Below are 18634 nucleotides of genomic sequence, written 5' to 3'. Positions count from 1 at the left end.
ACAGGGCAAGGTAATTTGTAGTTTCAGTATTTATTCCTGAGCATAATAGCTCCTGGGACTTTGTAGAAGGGAACCTATTTCTGAGTATCTTTTGGGCATTGATGACACTGGTGATCTGTATCACTTGTACGTTACTTTAATGTTTCTGAAGATTAGACTAATGCTGTAATATTCTGGTATTTGACATGGGTGAAGATGAGTGGCCGCTGTAGCCAAGCATTTAACAGTTAACATGAAGCCCACAGCGTACTTTTCAGCCCCCACACTTCAGCACATCCCTGGAGTCGGAGCACTGCTTTCTCACTTGGGAGAGTCCCGATGAGCAGGCACTGCTGGGAAGCTAAGCTCCGTCCTCAACCTCTTGCGCGCACTTGGCCAGTCGAAGGAGCCTGAGACCAGGCAGGTAGCTGAGTGGCATGTGAAGCAGATGCTTGATGAGATGCTCATAGCCTGGAGGAGGAAGGGGAGTTTTGAGTCACGGTTGTGGAGTCAGTAGAGGAGGGACCAGGTGCCCAGTGTGAGGGGCACGGACTGCTTCTGCCCGGGGGCACTGGGACCCAGTTTCCCAGCAGGTGGCCTCCTCCTCTTTGCAGTTCCCACTGCTAAGTCTGTGGTAACATCTTAATTTCACAAACTGAAGCTCAAGAAGTGGAAGGACTTTCCCTGGCTTCCTGGCTGTCTTGGTGGAGCCTGCCCTGGGGCACTGGCTCTCAGGGCAGGACACTTTCTTCCAAGGATGCTGGGAAGTCATGACTCCCAGAAAACGGAAGGAAAAGTCAGGGTTGGAATTTCCCCTCCCTTTGAGCTTCTCATCACTGCTCAGGACAGCCTTGCCCTGAGTCATTTCACCTGAAAGGAAAGAGTGATTTACCAAGTGCCTTCGATGGCAGATTCCAGAAAACTGAAGTGTGTCAGTCTGCAGACTGAAGAGCTTTGAAAAGCCCACAAGTTCATGGGAATGTGTAGAATGCTGGCACCCTAAAACTGCAAAGGGAGCCTTGGTTCTGTAGAATTGACTATTTGTACACAAATATATGTTATATTTAGAACTGTGTACTTTGGGAGCCAGAAGGGTGAAGAGTTGTGAGAGTGGAACCTTGGGAGGCCCAGGTGCATTTGAGAAGAAACAGAGGCCACACCCCAGAACTATTCCCTGGCTGCTTTCTCCCTCCACCCAACTCTTGGCGAGGGGCATTGATCTCTCTTCAGCCCTAAAGTAGCCGAGTTGTTGTTGTTCAGTCACTCAGTCGTGTCCGGCTCTTTGCAGCCCCATGGACTGCAGCATGCCAGGCTTCCCTGTCCATCACCAACTCCTGGAGTCCACCCAAACTCATGTCCATTGAATCAGTGATGCCATCCAACCACCTCCTCCTCTGTCGTCCCCTTCTCCTTTTGCCTTTAGTCTTTACCAGCATCAAGGTCTTTTCTAACGAGTTGGCTCTTCACACCCTCCTCCTTTTGATTTTTAGAGACCTGTGGCCATGAATCTGGGATTCCACAAGCTCTTTCTGGTATGTTCTGACCAGGGATAGCTTAGAATGTGGTAATTTTCACTTTGAAGCTAAAAAATTTGACACCTCTCATGCATTCTTTTCACCTTGAAAACAGGTTTTTCTTCTGTGTTTAAACATTAAGAGTTAGTAGAGTTGTTAGGAACCCAAACTCCAGAGTCAGCCTGTCAGGATTGGTACTCCAGTTCTGCCCTTCTTAGCTGTGTAATTTTTGGAAAGTTACTTAACCTCTCTGGTCAGTTCCCTTATCTGTATAATGGGGATGATAATACACCTAATTCATAGGGTTGTTGAAAGAATTAGATGAGATGACTTGTATAAAGTACTTCGAGCAGTGATTGTCACATACTGTGTGATCAGTATTTGTTGGCTGTTATTGGAAATAAAACATGGAGGAAAATAAAGTGCTAAAATTAAGAAGGATTATAAATGTCAACACTGAAATGTATATTTTGAGTAAATCTCACAGCTGTATCCATTACTGGTGTTCAGGGCTCTCTTTACCCCTTAAACTGCCAGAGGAATAATAATAATCACAATAATAGATATTTTTTATGCATTGTCATGAATGACCTGTTTCTTATTTGCAACTTTTTATGACCTTTATGTTACCTTTTTAAAATATGACATATGCATTGGCCACTGGCATTTATCTATGAGTGGAAAAAATAATCAATGAATGAATGAAGGAATTTATCCACTGGCTATATTGGATTTCCTCATGAGTGAACAGAGGCTACAAACCCTTGGTCGGTTGTCTCAAAGTAACAAGATGTTGTGGCTAATGCATTTTGTGGGTGTTTGTCTTGCTAAGAAGTAGTAATGGCTACAAACACACACAAAAGCAAACGTTAAGGACAAATCCCATCGCAGATTGTGGCAATGGTGCTAGAAATCACTCTCTGAGCACACCATGATGAGGAATGCAGACCCTCCTCCCTCAGGCTGGTCTGGAGGGAGAAGCCTCCTACTCCACTAGGAAGTGATCTCTACTCCCCTCATTCACCACCTCCTTGGCTTTTGGGTAGGTGGTCCAGGAGCCAGAGGCTGAGAGCTGCGGGCAGAGAGTGGATTTAGCCCGTGGAGTAGAGTGGGTCAGGTTAGGTTTGGAAACATCCCCCAGCTTTGGTTTTTTAAAAAATTGCTCACAGTGTTCCTCACCAAGGTTTCCTGGTATGAGGTCAGTTGCTGAAGAGTGGGTAAAATCAGAAGCCACATTTACTTTAGAGAAACCTATGTGGATCAGGAGGAGAGAGGTGTACCTTGGTTTTAAATTTGTGAGAAATGCGTGACCGTGTAAGTCAGGTAACACACCTGTGTCCTAGCACCAGCTGACACTGCTGTGGATGTCAGTGATCACAAAATCTCACTCTGAAAATTTGTACAACCAAACTCTTCCCACCCCTCCCTGGGATTTTTCTCCCCTGGGATTTGGGCTTGTTTTTGTTTCTGTGAGCCATTTATTGTAACAATGAATAAAATTTAGATTTGGTCCTTATTACAGTATCCACAGATTTTGAGTATTCTAGGAAGTAAATTATGCCTATGATAGTGTGTACACGAGGTGTACACATACAAATAATTTTTTAAAAAATCAAGTACCACAAAGCCTCTGGCTTCAGATTATAATTAATGACTGAGCCTACCAAATTTTATTTGAATACACATGTAAAAGCTTTACACGTTGAGTTTGGTACTTTGTGAACTGACTCATAATAATATGAACAGATTCCACGAAGGTATAAAATTGCAGGAAAAATGAGTTTATTAATGGAAATTAGGCTGGCTCCTAATTATTACCTGTGAATAGTGTCATCATTTGAAGTTTTTATTGCATTTTAACACATGGCTTATCTTGATGAGAAAATATATAGCAAAGGGTAAATGTAGCAATTTTCCTTTTACTATTCCCTCTGCTAAGCCATTATTGCTTGATGTTATTTTTCAGCAGCCTTTCATTTTTGTCCTAAATGTTTTTGCCTCTGGCTGGTTTTATTTCTTTAAAATGTACGTGTATCACTTCTCAAAGTGATATATTTTGACAGGTAATCGATATTTTTTCATACTAGATTTGATGGTGCAATGGTCATAATCTTCATCGTAGACTTAGTTAATGGTTGAATACTATCCTGGATTTTTATCTCAGAATATTCCTTTGTTAAGAAACATACTATTCACCTTTAGCCAAAATCCCTTTTTATCAACCCCAGCCGCCAAACAGGTCCAGCTGCCGAGTGCCTACGATGCCCACTTATCTGAGACACACATCACCTGACTTTTCGTCAGTGTGTCCTCGAAATGTCTTCTGATAAAGCTTCCAACCATCTCACTCGATTGGTCACAGAAAAGATACTTCTGGGCTCTACATTTTTTTTTTCCCCCTCCCAACGTCCTATGATCTCTGCTTGAAGGGGAAAACTCTTTTCCCTTCCTTTTCTTTAGTGGGAACTTGATGTCCTCTATCAGACCCCACTTTCTCCAGAAGGACCAGCGCAAGGAAGATCACAGCTCTCAGATCACAAGCACATATAAGGACACCATGCTCGGCTTTTGCTTTTCCAAGTTCAGCTTCTTGGGTCATGATTTTTTTTTTCTTCTAAATTCAGTTAGGACTTTCTTATGCCTCTGTGGGCAGATAACAATGACATCTAAGTTGGTAAATATATTCTGACCAGCTGCCAAGGTACTTTGTCAAAGCCGGCACTTCAAATTCAGGGAGCTGCTTAAGCTCTTCTCTCAGGAGGGTGAATTGAGGGAGAAAGGGCAACAACTGTCATTCCTTTTGTTTTCATTGAACAGAAAGGTCTTCCTTTTGCAGGAAAAGATTAAAGTACAGGTGGGCCTGTCAAGGATGGGAATCTGTTTCCAACCCCTTTGCAGATTCTCCCACAGACAGCTCACCGATTCCTCCACTCCAGACCCTAGACTTTTTCTTTTCATTTCTTCTCTGCCCCCCCCCTTTTTTTTTTGTTACTTCAATTCAAATAAAAATGCATAGTATTTTTAAAAACCTATAGAAAATTGTGCTAGAAGGTTGGAGGTACATTTTGGTTTGAGCAATGACCAGGTTGGTGCCTTTTCTTTGCTTTTAGAGATGGCCTTACTCCTCCACCCAAGAGCAAGAGCTAAAAAGTCTCTGGGGTTTGCTTCCTTTAAGTGGTCTCCAATGAACATGCCTCAGTGGTAAAACACCCTGACACCCTTCTCCCTGGATGCTTCTGTGAGGGGTGGGTGGGCGGGGGGCAGCGTTTCTTGATAGAGTTTCTGTTTGTATGTCTAGAGATGTCTGCAAAGATGGTTTGAGAACATAAAATGCAATCAATTTTCCTCAGTGGTTAGATTCATAAATCCCTGAGCTATTTTTAATGACATAATCTAATCAATTGATAGCAAGCCTACGAGTGTGTTGACAGCCAGAAAGAGACAGAAAGCTAGTGTAATAGCAGGTGTCTGGGTAGGAACCACTTGTCATTTCTTCCCCACCCCCATGCTTAGAAATTGCTAGATACCTGCATTAGGTAAAACCAGAAATTACTGATTTTTTAAAAATAACGTATGCATTATGCCTGCCTTCTTGACTATCGTTCTTTCAAGAAAAATAGACTATCTAATGGATAAAGTGAAGAAGGAGGTAGTTCTGAGACAAACTATAGGTAGCCCTAGTATTTGCTTCTCAGGACCATACTGTGCTCCCAATTTAAATCTCTTTAGGAAAGAAATCAAGGGGGAATAATTTATTATAGATTGGTAGTATCAGATATTGTTACTCCTGTGCTAGGTCAGTAATGAAAACTTAATCTGCATCTCTTCTGTTGCTTTGAATTGAAATAAGATGAGGATGAGCGGAGTAAACAAGCTGAAACAGACTGTGAAATTGCACGTGATGGGTATCTTTCTTTTTAGTTGTTTATGGACTAGAAATAGGTTAATATTCCAACTAATGATGGATCTTAGAATTTCTTCTCCCTTTTTACATTTGGGTCTGGTATCAACAGAGAAAGTTGTTATCATGAGGAAGATTAAAATCTGAACTGTATCTTTGGGCTAGGAATGGGCGGTGAGGTATTTATGTAAATAAATTGGCTTTGGCGCTGGGAGGGGTAAGGGTTCCTCCCCCTGTAAGTGGAGAGCCGCCGCCCTGAGCCCTTGGTTTTCAGGTTTTCCGGCTGCCTGTATGTTCTATTACATTTTTTTTTTTTTTTTTCTCCTTTGATGCCATCAGAAAAGATGAGCGGCAGGAAGGTGGTGCTGCTTGGCTGGCCAGCTGTGCCCTAGTTTCTCACCGTCCCAATCAGCAGCTGCTGTTTGCAGAGGTGTCTGTCACCGCTGATTGACTTAGTACTTTGACCTTATAGTTGCTTCCGAAGGGACTTGACCCGCGACCACTGCCGAAAGCTATTTTCTGGTCGCCTGGAATGCCAGGGCCAGTATTCCGAAGGAGTAGTGAAAGCAGGGCTCCCACGATTTCTTATCTATTAGCAAGAGCCTCCTCTCCCTGGGTGGATGCTTTAGGTGTCTAAGCCCACTTGCTGCGCTTTCCCACCGAACTGCAAGCATCCGTGATCCCCGAAGTTGCTGGAGTGAATAACTAAGCGGGACCAGCTGACTCAGGGCTCCAATCAGCTAGAGCGTGATGTAAGTGTTTAGCAGCTGCCGGGCTCTGAATTAGCGTGCCGAAGTAGCGGTAGTACAGCATGGCTAGGCTGTTGTGAGAGGCTCAGAGAAAGCGGAGGGGGAAATGGATGAGTCCAGCATTCTAAGACGAAGAGGGCTCCAGGTAGGAGATCCTTGCGTTTTTGAAATGTAGCCTTGCCGGTGGCCAGCAGTGGAGGATTTCAAAGTTCCCTTTTCATTCTTTTTCTGGGCATAAATATATGCACAGTTCTTAGTATCCACTTGGCAACGTGATACGCTAAGTCTCTCTTTACAGAACTCAGCGACACATCACAGGGTTCAATGAGAAAGGCTCTATTGTCAGAGACAATAGATCGGACTTTTAGTTTGAGACTTTGTTGCTTGTTTGTTTTGTTTTGTTTTTTTTCCTGCTGGTTGTTCAAGAATAGTTAAATTGTGGCTGGCAGTGACAGCTGATGAGCCGGTTGGGCTTTCTGTCAAGAGTCTGGGAAGTCTGTTGAGGGTAGCAACTCTGTTCAGTTTTGGGAACACAGGACTCAGTTTTGTGTCAGACTCAGCCCTTGCGGCAGCAGCATCTGTATGGTTGCCTTGCAGATGTGTGCAGCTGTTGAGAGGTTTCTCCTGTCAGTGAGATGAAAGTTTCTACTAGCAGTTCAATCAGAGTCCCCTGTAATTTGTTTATGTTGAGATGAGGAAAGATATGTATCATACCGCCTTGATTCTTTGTGCCCAAGTTTCTCTGATTAAATTACTTTGACTTTAGGATACAAATGTATTCCAAGTTAAAACTTGGCAGATCAGAAAACTTGGAAAAAACATCTGCTTGGCAGTTTGTAAGTTTCAGGAAGCCAAAATATGAGTATGTTCAAAATTAGTTTGTTAACTCCTTGTTAATTCTTTTTTTCCTGTATATAAGGGGCAGTGTTCTCTGTGAAAGAATCTAATCATTAGCCATTGATAAACTCTCATTCATTATTTTTGAAACTAAAACAAAAAGTGCTTGGGAAAACCCACTATACCTTACATGTAGAAATGCCTTTCAATATTCCTTAATGGTCTTTGACTCACGGCCAGTGTAGCTGTCTGTCAATTGCTAATACTAATATTATTCATATTACTCTAATACCATAATAATATTATAGATAAACTAAAGGATTATTTGTAGGTAAACAAAAGAGGGATTAAAAAAGTTGGGGTTAAATGTCATCTATTGTTCCAGACCTAAGTAAACAGACTGCCTCTAATGATTTTCAGTGTGGTCATTGTTTTGAATGTACAGTGTGGTTAGTCACTGCTGTGGATTTCCTTTTCTTTGTTTTCATCACATCTATAAAGTTCTGGTAATGCACAGCTGTTTGTGTGGGTCCATGTCTTTTTTGGAGTTGCTAGTTAAATATGGAAAGGCTCTTTGTTAAAAAGGTGATAAACTCTATCAAACTCCTAATGGTCAGATTATTAGTATGTTGATGACAATTCTCCTGAGAGTTTTCTCTCTCCTTTAATTCATTTTAGATCATTCAAACTGTGTTTTTGATAGGAAACTCCTTTTTGTGATTAATTTCTGTAATATAGATTATCACAATTTCAGAGGATATGATTGAGATATATGGTGCTTTTGAGGGTATAGATTTTGTAGAACTTTTCATTTTAGACATTTTTGTGGCTCTTTAAAATAACCAAGCTATTTTCTACCTAAGATTTGCAACAAAACAAAGGAAACATTGCTGGTTAATATAGTACTTAGACTGTTAGGTCTTCATGGTACTTAACATCCTTTTACTATGCCTGCCATACTCTACTATATAATAGATAAAGAATGTCTGCTTTCTATTATAAATGAAATAAAACTCTCCACTTTGTGAGAAATAGTAATATAAAAGTGCTTAAAAGTTCTGCCATCTCGTAGTTACAACTTTATTTTGGCTTAAAACAAAGCCTGTTAATCTTTTACTCCCATTCTGTCCAGTATTTATTTTGAAAGAGATGGCACATACAGGGTACCTGTTTTAAGAAATTCCAATATTAGGAAACTTTTTACAAATACCAGGTATAAGTATACATTTGTATTACAAAAGATGTCACTGTTGCGTTCTTATGAGCAACGCCACCTAGTGAATTTAGGAATTAAGTTAATTTTCAAATACATACTATATGAAACACTTCAACACACAAACGAGGCACACCTGTGGTGAAGCTAGTCTGAAAGCTACTCTTTAGTATGCTTGATTCTGACTGTGTTGCTAGGTGATCTTGAGCAAGTCACAAACCCTCTTGGCGTCTGCTTATTCTTCTGTAAAAGGCATTCTATAACATGAATTTTGAGTGTACTAGACAGGAGATAAGCATAACTGAATTTTTTTAAGTCAGAGGCTATGTAATAAATACACTATCATATACTTGGTCCTGAGTAAGTATTATGTTGTTAAAGTAAAGATGACTTCCATTCTTTATAACAGTCCACATCATTACTAGTGAGATAACATAATTATATTTTTATTCCATAATTTGTTGTTTGAATCTATTTTTAAGTTAGAAGAATTACCTGTAAGGACAGTTATCACTATTTATAGGGATCATATGACAGAATATATTATCTAATAATAAGAGATGAATAGATGCTTAGTGTTAGATGCTTAGAATTGGAACAGATTCATTCTTTAAATAACTTAAAGTCTAGTGTCAGAAATCTGGAGTATACGAATATTCTAATTCTCTAAAATTTAATTTTGCAATAATGCAGAATGTGTTTAATAGAGAATAATATAGTATGTGTTTAGAACCTGTATTTAGAATTTCAGTACCTCTGGCTCTTAAAACACAGGCCTACTAAGGTGTTTTTAAAATTTGGACTCTGAAAAATTGTTTTTTGTCAGAACACATAATTTGTCAAGGCACGACTACTTCATAAAATGGCAACCAAACTTAGTTGTTCATCTTTGGTGACTGCACGTTTCCATCTTTTCTGTGGACTGTATTAATATTTCCAGTACTACTGATAGCACTTCCATCACTGCCTTTGAAATGAGAATGAGAGAAAGAGGCCCCAGTGGCTTCCCTGGTTAGAGTCTGGGAAACTTTTCACATTGCATCTCCAAACATGGGAAATTCTGACGGATGGATGGGCTTGGGCAGACCTTGGACTTGGGGCAATTTGAATTTCTAGACAGGTCTAATTCGTCAAAGGATAACTGGCTCCTTTTGGTCCTAATATCCCTCAAACACGGGTCATATTTTTAACTGTCAGGGAAATTAATTGTTTCAGTGATTTCTGTTATGTGTTTCCCTTTTATTTGTTTTAATGAAAGTGTCCCTATCCCTAATGTGATAGATCCCAAGGCTGGAGAAAAATGAACGAGCATCATTAAAGCAGGGAGGAGGCACTAAGAGGGGGAGCAGTATCCCGGAAAGGCCTCCTGGGAGCCCATTCCTGCCATTCTCCTGTGCTTTGCTTTGCTTGGTAACCTCTTCTGTTGATTTACCCCATCCCCAGTTAAATCTGACCACTTCCGCCCACTGTCACATGTGGCTGAAATATTAAAATTTTTTTTAAGCATGGTGTGGTTACCAACTAAATGCTTATAGACATCTAGATTTGTGTTTAGGTTTTTGTTTCATGTGAAGACTCTGGGTGGTTACAGGAAAGGAGTCTAGTTAGAGGATTATAATAGAAATACCTATGATAATTACAGTTTGGGATAAGGTACTTTTGATATCCATAAGTTTCCGTAAGGCACAGACATGACTTTGGGACAGAAAGAATCAAAACTATAAATGAACTTTTGGTAGTGATGGGTCCCTAATTAGTGAGACCAGTTGTGGGCATATCTGAATGGTGTTTCTTATCCACTGAAGCAGTTGAATTTCTCCCTCTGAAATAGAATACTATAGTTTTGGTTTCCTGATCTGCAGGGAGTAAGGATGGAGTGCCCTCAAAATCTTATGTCCACTCAAAAGTGGACATAAGTTCTATTTTGTACCCTAAGAATTGTTTTCTTAATTCTTTGCCTTCAAAATCCTGTCCCATCACCCACTGTCCAGACTTGATGTATCTCCTTTGCCTGCCATATCCTGTCCTCCAATTCTCCCTGCTCATTAGGGGCCAAAGTGAATTATAATTCTTGCCTGAAATTTTCCATAATTACTGTGCTCCATTCTGAATCTTATCATTGTCATTGTTTATTTATTTGCACACCTAATCCTATTGCATTATTTTAAAATTATCTGCGTCTTACACCGAAACTGCAAACCCATTGAGGACTAATGTCCAGTGACCATGAGTAGCTCTGTAACTTTGGACCAGCTTCTTCGCCCTTCTATGTCCCCATCTGTAAAATGGAGATAATACATGCTTAAAGATTGAAGGTGGTTGTAAATCTTTAGCACAGCATCTGACTTGTGGTACTTATTCAGTTAACCTTAGTTCACTGCCCTCTGGGTTGGCACAGAGCCTTGCATAGTGTAATTTTAAATAATTAACTATGGGAGTATCAGGTGGGGCTTAGGCAATAAAAAGATGGGGAGCATGAATTGGATAGTTTGAGACTGCTAAGTTGCTTCAGCTGTGTCCGACTCTGTGTGACCCCATAGACGGCAGCCCACCAGGCTCCGCCGTCCCTGGGATTCTCCAGGCAAGAACACTGGAGTGGGTTGCCATTTCCTTCTCCAATGCATGCAAGTGAAAAGTGAAAGTGAAGTCGCTCAGTCGTGTCCGACTCTTCGCGACCCCGTGGACTGCAGCCTACCAGGCTCCTCCATCCATGGGATTTTCCAGGCAAGAGTACTGGAGTGGGGTGCCATTGCCTTCTCCGAGGAGAGTTTATAAAAAGGGATGCTAATAATATGAACATATTAGCTACCAATATTAAAGGTGTGGGTGGGGTATAGAGAAAGTTTAAGGGACTGGAAGCAATAGGAAGCCACTAGCTTCACTAGATCTGAAGGAATGAGGGAGGGAGCAGTTATAGAACCTGGAGAGAGAGAGAGAGAATGAAGGGACGCAGCCCATGGTGACTCTGCAGGGAGATAGACATCTCAACCTTATTTGCCTCCACCCTTCTGAGTGCTTTCTGATGCTCCTTATTAGCAAAACCCAAGAGAAAGCAGAGGGGCACAGGAGCCCCTGGCTGTGGTCCATGCAGCTAACTCCACAGCCCAGTATAGGGTGGATGATCTGAATTGACAACTGAAGTACATGCAGCATCCTTACAGTGAGCCCGTGTTCAACTGCCCCTTGCTCTTAGCACTTGCCAGTCAAAGGCAATGTTCAAGTTTCACAGCCACAGATCCCTGGGGCCTGATCTGAGCTCAAGCATTTGAACAGATTCAGAGCTGCTTTTTTTTGCAAAAAGTCATGGCCCCCAACCGTTTCCCAGTGTTGAATAATGATGTCTTTCCTATCAGGCTCTTAATCCTCCTGGGAAGATGTTAGTCCTTCCCTTTGCACTTTTGTATCTGATACACGTGGGCTTCCTTCGAATCGGCCACACAGTGTGCCTGCACTTCCTCCGCTGTCTCAATCTGGAATCCCTCTGCTCTGCAGGACCTGGCTGAGAAGTGATGGGGGAGAACAGTAGTCCCAGAGCCCTCTTACCATTCATCTCCTGGATCCCCTGAGCTCTGCCCCTTGGCAGATCCTAGCACACGTAGATTGTCCATCTCCGCTCCTCTCCAAATCCCTTTACAGAATTACGACTTCACGTTTTGTCCTTGACTTTTATGGAGGGTTGCTGAAAGAAATGGTTGTGAGAGAACATCTTTGTACTTAAAAAAAAAATTCCCCTTGAAGGCTCACCGATTATGTTATGTGTTGTCTGTTATATGAGGCTCACAGGCTACTGTCTTCAAGTTCAGTAGTCAGAAAGTTTCTTCCTCTCTAGGTAGACCAGTTAGCTTCTTTTAGTCAATAATAACTGGTTTGGCCTTCACTTTTGCCTTAGCTGGTCAGGACAGGGTTTCATACTCAGGGGTAATAGTTTTGTAGATACTCATGAGCCACCACTTCTTCACTGTCTAGGTCTCAGTTCCTTCTTGTTAAGAATTATGTGGTTTTATTTATCGTATCTTTCGACAACCTTAAGTTGCCTGAAAAGATTTCACAAAGTAAAGTGTAATAACATTGCATGTGAAACACAATGAACAGTTTTAGAAGAAGACAAAAAAGACTAAAAGACCAAATTATCAGTAAGCTAGACAAAATTTTAAAATTGAGAATTACATGAACTGACAAATATCAGTATGCAAGTAGAGATCATTTTATTGTTGGTACCAGAGTCAAAATATGGTGTTGGGATTTACTTGAAGCTTACATTGGAAATAAATTATGTGTAATGGTAGATTTTTTAAATGTCTTGGTAATCATACATTTGCATTGAAAGCAACCAAAAGCATGGAGATTGGCATCTAATTTGTGAAACACACAGGATAGAAGACAGCATTGCCATTAAAATCATGCTTTTGACAAATATTTAATGATATGGGCAAAAGGTTGACAATAATGTCAAGGAAAAGAAGAGGTTTCTATACTATGTACTGTAACATACATAATGTATGTTGTTGTTATTGTTCAGTCACCTGCCCAATCGTGTCCAGGTCTTTGCGACCCTGTGGACTGCAGTACACCAGTCTTCCCTTTCCTTCACCATCTCCTGGAGTTTGCCCAAGTTCATGTTCACTGCATTGGTGATGCTGTCCAGCCATCTCATCCTCTGATACCCTCTTTTCCTTCTGCCCTCAATCTTTCCCAGCATCAGGGACTTTTCCAGTGAGTCATCTGTTCACATCAGATGACCAAAATACTGGAGCTTCAGCTTCAAATCAGTCCTTCCAGTGAATATTCAGGGTTGATCTCCCTTAAGATTCACTGGCTTAATCTCCTTGCTGTCCAAGGGACTTTCAGGAGTCTTCTCCAGCACCACAGTTTGAAGGCATCAATTCTTTGACATTCTGCCTTCTTTACAGTCCAGCTCTCACAACCATACGTGACCACTGGGAAGCCTTGTGGTCTTGACTATAGCCGTGGTCTTGACTATACCCATGGCCTTGACCATACGGACCTTTGTTGGCAGAGTAAATGTCTCTGCTTTCCAACACACTGTCTTGATTTGTCACCACTTTCCTGTCAAGAAGCAGTCGTCTTCTGATTACAGGGCTGCAGTCACCGTCTGCAGTGATTTTGGAGCCAAAGAAGAGGAGATCTGTCACTACTTCCACCTTTTCCCCCCTGTGTTTGCCATGAAAATGGGGACTAAGTACAAGAGCAGTGGGGCCGGATGCCATGATCTTAGTTTTTTTTAGTATTTAATCTTAAGCTGGCTCTTTCACTCTCCTACTTCACCCGCATCAAGAGGTTCTTTAGTTCCTCTTTGCTTTCTACCATTAGAGTGGTATCATCCGCATATCTGAGGTTGTTATTTTTCCTACCTATCTAGATTCCCAGCTTGTAACTCATCCAGCCCATGTTTGTGCTCCACATATAGGTTAAACAAACAGGGTGACAGCAGACAGCCCTGTTGTACTCCTTTCTTGATCTTGAACCAAACAGTTGTTCCATACAGGGTTTTAACTGTTGCTTCTTGATCCACATAGAGGTTTCTCAGGAGACCAGGAAGATGGTCTGGTATTCCCATTGCTCTAAGAGCTTAGTTGATGAAACAGAGATGGGTGTTTTTCTGAAATTCCCTTGCTTTCTCTATAATCCAGCAAATGTTGGCAATTTGATTTCTTGTTCCTCTTCCTTTTCTAAACCCAGCTTTAACATCTGGAAGTTCTTTGTTTGCATAATGCTGAAGCCTGCTGCTGCTGCTGCTGCTGCTAAGTCACTTCAGTCACGTCTGACTCTGTGCGACCCCATAGACAGCAGCCCACGAGGCTCCCCATCCCTGGGATTCTCCAGGCAAGAACACTGGAGTGGGTTGCCATTTCCTTCTCCAATGCATGAAAGTGAAGAGTGAAAGTGAAGTCACTCAGTCGTGTCAGACTCTTTGTGACCCCTACCAGGCTCCTCCGTCCATGGGATTCTCTAGGCAAGAGTACTGGAGTGGGTTGCCATTGCCTTCTCCAATGCTGAAGCCTAGCATGCAAGATTTTAAGCATGATCTTATTAGCATGGGAGACGAATGCAATTGTCCTGTGGTTAGCACATTCTTTGGTACTACCCTTCTTCGGGATTGGGATGAGGATTGACATACATTATCCTCTGGGCCAAAGCAGATAGTGTATGTACAGTTCTGTGTGTGTGTGTGTGTGTGTGTGTGTGTGTGTGTAGGATAGCCCTATGGGATGGAAGGAAAGCACGTGTGTGGGTTTTGGAGTATTTAAGACCATCTTTGCCACTTCACTGTATGAGTCAGGCTAGTTAATTCTTCACCAATAAAATACACTTATTGGTGGAATTGTTGAGAGTGAATTAAAATGAGGTATGAAAAGGCTAAAACATGTCTATCATATCTAACATTTATTAAGAACCTATTTTTTTCTTCATTATCATCAGCTAAAATAGTATGAGAAAGTATACTAAAATGTTAGCTCTTTATATATTGACGGTGATGCCTTAAGAATTTTTTACCTTTAACTCTTCTATGGTAAGCATGTATTGCTTTTATAATCAGTTTAAAAAGTGGCTTTTGGGGTCACTTTAATTTTTTTGCTTTATTGTCTAAGAAAAAACTTTATTCTACTCAGTACCATCAATGAAAAGCTCTTAAAGTCTGTTTTGTATCTTGTGCATCCTTTTGGAATCGAGAAAAGTAAATCAGTTCTGTGTGTTCCTTTGCTCCAAAACTTAGGACCACGGTTCAGTGAGGCTGTACTTTTGAACCACCTGGAGAACTTTCTGAACCCTAGGACCTCAGCGCAATCCACATCAGTTGAATGAGCGTCTCGTGATGGTGTGCAGCCAGGCTTGAGACTCACTGCTCCTAAGGGGTCATGTGTTCAAGGAACTCCTAAGTCATGGCACGTACCACTTCTGTATCCCCAAATGTAAGGCTTGACAACCTTTAAGATGTCGGGGCCTTGCCTTCTTTCTTCCAGTGAGGCTGGGTTTTATTTTTATGGAGAGGTGCATAAAATGAGTGTGCACTCATTGTATTTGTCTCTTGACTTCTCAAATAATGGCAACGGTAGTCATGTGAGAGCTCAGACTATTAACTAACCCACCTTGGGGGACAATTCTTACTGTGGTGTGGCTGGAGGCAACCCTGGATCATTACCCCTAAAGGACCCAGGGCACTGGTGGTATCCAGGTGCAGTTTTACATTTTTTTTAGATTGCTGGCACATGCTCCATGGTTTTGAAATAGGAAACTACCTCCAGGGCATGGTAAGACAGTTGCTTTGCCCCTTGAAGTGTTCTAATGTAGAGAAAGCAAACGCTTGTGATTTATCAGAGGCCTTATCATAGACAGATAGTCTTCCTTAAGGTACATGCTTGAGTTCTCAAAATATTTGCTATTTACTTAGATTGTGAATGCAAATGCTTTTGTTTCAAGCAGTCAAGAAAAATCCCATTCTCTGCCTTCCTTTAAATTAATGTATAAGGAACGGTATGCATCATAACAGCAGCAACAGCATATATTGAACAGGCTTGTGGCAGAGAACTGAGTGCTGTGTCTTTCAGTTCAGTTCAGTTCAGTTGCTCAGTCATGTCCGACTCTTTGCGACCCCATGAATCGCAGCACGCCAGGCCTCCCTGTCCATCACCAACTCCCGGAGTTCACTCAAACTCACGTCCATCGAGTCAGTGATGCCATCCAGCCATCTCATCCTCTGTCGTCCCCTTCTCCTTCTGCGCCCAATTCCTCCCAGCATCAGAGTCTTTTCCAATGAGTCAATTCTTCACATGAGGTGGCCAAAGTATTGGAGTTTCAGCTTCAGCATCAGTCCTTCCAGTGAACACCCAGGACTGATCTCCTTTAGGATGGACTGGCTGGATCCCCTTAAATGTACACAATTGCACCTTTATCACCAGGCTCTACCAGTTCAGAAATGAGTGGAGTATGGTACTGATCTGTGAGGGGTGTATAGCATGGTGGGAGAGATAGACAGCAATTTCTGTAACAGCAAGTTCCATAACCGATGCCAGCTGTGGTGCATGGATGCTAGAGGTAGCGGGTGCCCCCACCGCTGCAGGAAGCTGGGAAGGCTGTGTGTAGACGGGGCTGTTTCTGCCAGATGATGTCGGGTGAACAGGTACCCACTGGGCAAGAAGGGCATTCCAAGCAGGGTAAACGGCAGCGTGTGCAAAGGTGCGGTGGTCATACAAGGTGCATCCTTTTCAAGGGGCTGCAAAATAGTGCATGTGAGAAGCAGGAAGTGATGAGCAGAGTCCCCAAAATGATGCCATATTGGAGGATTTGGACTTTAACAGTAGGAAGCCACTAAGATTTCAAGTAGGGCACAGAAATATTTTACCAACTGTAAGCATTAATGAAGAATGCTTGGGAAGAAGCCAAGAACAGCTAGGAAGTTAAAAATGGGAGGTGAGCGATGCTGCTGCTGGGTCGAGATGTTGGCAATGGATGTAAAGACAAGGCAACTGAAGATACCATTAACAGGACTTGACGACATGCTTGAGAGAAAAAAAAAAAATGCAAGGAGCTGGAGGTGACTCCCAGGTTTTGGGCATAACTAGAAGCAAATGATGTGGATGGTGAGAAGATGGTTAGTTGGTTCTGTGCATCTTGAGTTTGCAGCATCTGTGGAAGCTTTTAGGTAGAGGGTCTCAGAAAGCAGATGGATGTATGGGCTGAAACTTCTGGAGAGGTCAAGTCTAGATATAGATTCTAAATTCATCCCCTTTAAATAATTAATTGAACTAGGCTGTGAATAAAGAGAGAAGCCAGTTTCTCTTAGAGTCATAGGTTTCTGTTAGACTAGTTTTCAAGAATTACCACAATGTGTATTTTAACACTTATTTTGCAGGACTGGTTAAAATTACACAGAGAGCAAAGTAGTTTTATGGTTTAGTGTCAGGCCTTGAAAATAATGTATCCAATTCTGAAGATGTGTGTGCTTTTTTTGTTTTTTGTTTTTTTTTGCAAATTGCTTTCAACTTTGACAACTTGCCTACAAGTCTCATTCCAATACAATTTTGAAAAGGCAAAATGAAATATCTCAAACTGGAGGCTGTAATGGAAAAAGCAATTCATTCTTAAATGAAGATGATGAGGTGGGTGCCATATTGCTTGAAACAGCAAGTGAATTTAAAACCTGAGTGAGATTACATCAAATCCAAGCAAGATTTTTGTTACATTTGAATGAAGTATCTGTAATTGAGGATGAGGGTTCAACCAAGAAAGACACAAGGCAAATGTACAATTTTATCAATTTTCTGACACACTGTTTTCAGTTTGTGTGTGTGTACACAAACAAATTAAATCACATTGATTAAACACTGAACTTTTGTTTTTTTCATTTTGGCGACAAATGAAGATCCAGGCTTAACTTTATTAACTGCAGCACTTTTTGAGTTCCTGCCTGGTAATTTAGTATATTGAAGACATGCAAACTCTCAGTAAAGTGGTGAGGAGTTAGAGGTAGAATAGAATGTATTATGATGAGCTCAAAATGATTGTAGAAAATGTTAGCTATTTTTTAATGGATTTATTTTAGCTTATTGCTCAAAGTTAGTGAGATAACAGCTTGGTCTAGAAATATTTCATTTTATAGGATTTTCATCATAGTGATATTTTTCATTATGAGATATTGATAGCTTTTTATTTTCTAATTGCCTCTTCTCTCAATTTTAGCATTGTCATATAGGTGAAGATGGAATAATAACATTGATTTGGCTATTTACACTTTTCCACTAAAACTTTATTCCAAATATAAATTTTTATGCTCATAGGTTCATTTTCCATTAACTATTTAGCTATCCAAACCAAAAGGCTTTATGGTAAATACAAGTTGAATTGGGATAGTGTGATAGATTCAATTAAGCTCCTAACTTTTCACTCCTCTGGAACAGAAGGATACATTAATTCCCTTGCCCCAGTCTCATGGCCTCATGGCCTGCAGAGATGCTTTCCCTCTCTTAACTTTGGGCTCAGCTCTGTGTCTTACTGAGCTTCAGGAATGTGTTCCAAGCAGAGGTTGAAATATACTGTTGTTCAGTGATCTATCAGGAGAGGCCTTGCCCTGGGTAGCCACTGCCCACTTAGCCTGGGTCCCAGAATGCACTCTGGTAGAGTTGACCTATATAAACCTGCAGCCAGAAGCCAAGTCCAGCAACCCCAGAGTTTACCTGCAGACCTGCAAATGGTCATTGTCGGTAGTCACTAGCTGTGCGGGGACTTGTTACCGAGCACAGTGTGGCAATGATGACTCTTACTGGGGGCAGGCTTGTGTTGTGGGGTTAAGAGCGGAGGCGTTTTAGAGTTCTGTGAGAATGTTGATCCACCACCTGCTGGCTCGACTCTCCTGGGCATGCTTCTCACGGTTTTTCTCAGTAAAATGAGAATATCACTTAACTCCCAGGAATATTATAAAAAT

At 41.5% G+C, this 18634-nt stretch overlaps 1 protein-coding gene across 8 annotated transcripts in view; it reads left to right on the top strand.

Moving 5' to 3' along the window:
• Nucleotides 1-18634, top strand: part of MAST4 (microtubule associated serine/threonine kinase family member 4) — a 620856-nt gene that overhangs the window by 241353 nt on the left and 360869 nt on the right. For 2 of the 8 annotated variants that reach the window (XM_061393381.1, XM_061393379.1), the window contains exon 1: nt 5976-6288. The exons of the other annotated variants lie outside the window; for them this stretch is intronic. In XM_061393381.1, coding sequence (XP_061249365.1) covers nt 6250-6288 — 39 coding nt within the window. In that variant the 5' untranslated portion in view covers nt 5976-6249. Of the gene's footprint in view, nt 1-5975; nt 6289-18634 lie in introns of those variants that run through there. 8 annotated transcript variants of the gene reach the window in all.

The sequence above is a fragment of the Bos javanicus genome, chromosome 20 (genome assembly GCF_032452875.1).
Source record: "Bos javanicus breed banteng chromosome 20, ARS-OSU_banteng_1.0, whole genome shotgun sequence".
Classification (NCBI taxonomy): Eukaryota; Metazoa; Chordata; class Mammalia; order Artiodactyla; family Bovidae; genus Bos; species Bos javanicus.
This window is presented reverse-complemented; position numbering and strand designations above follow the sequence as displayed.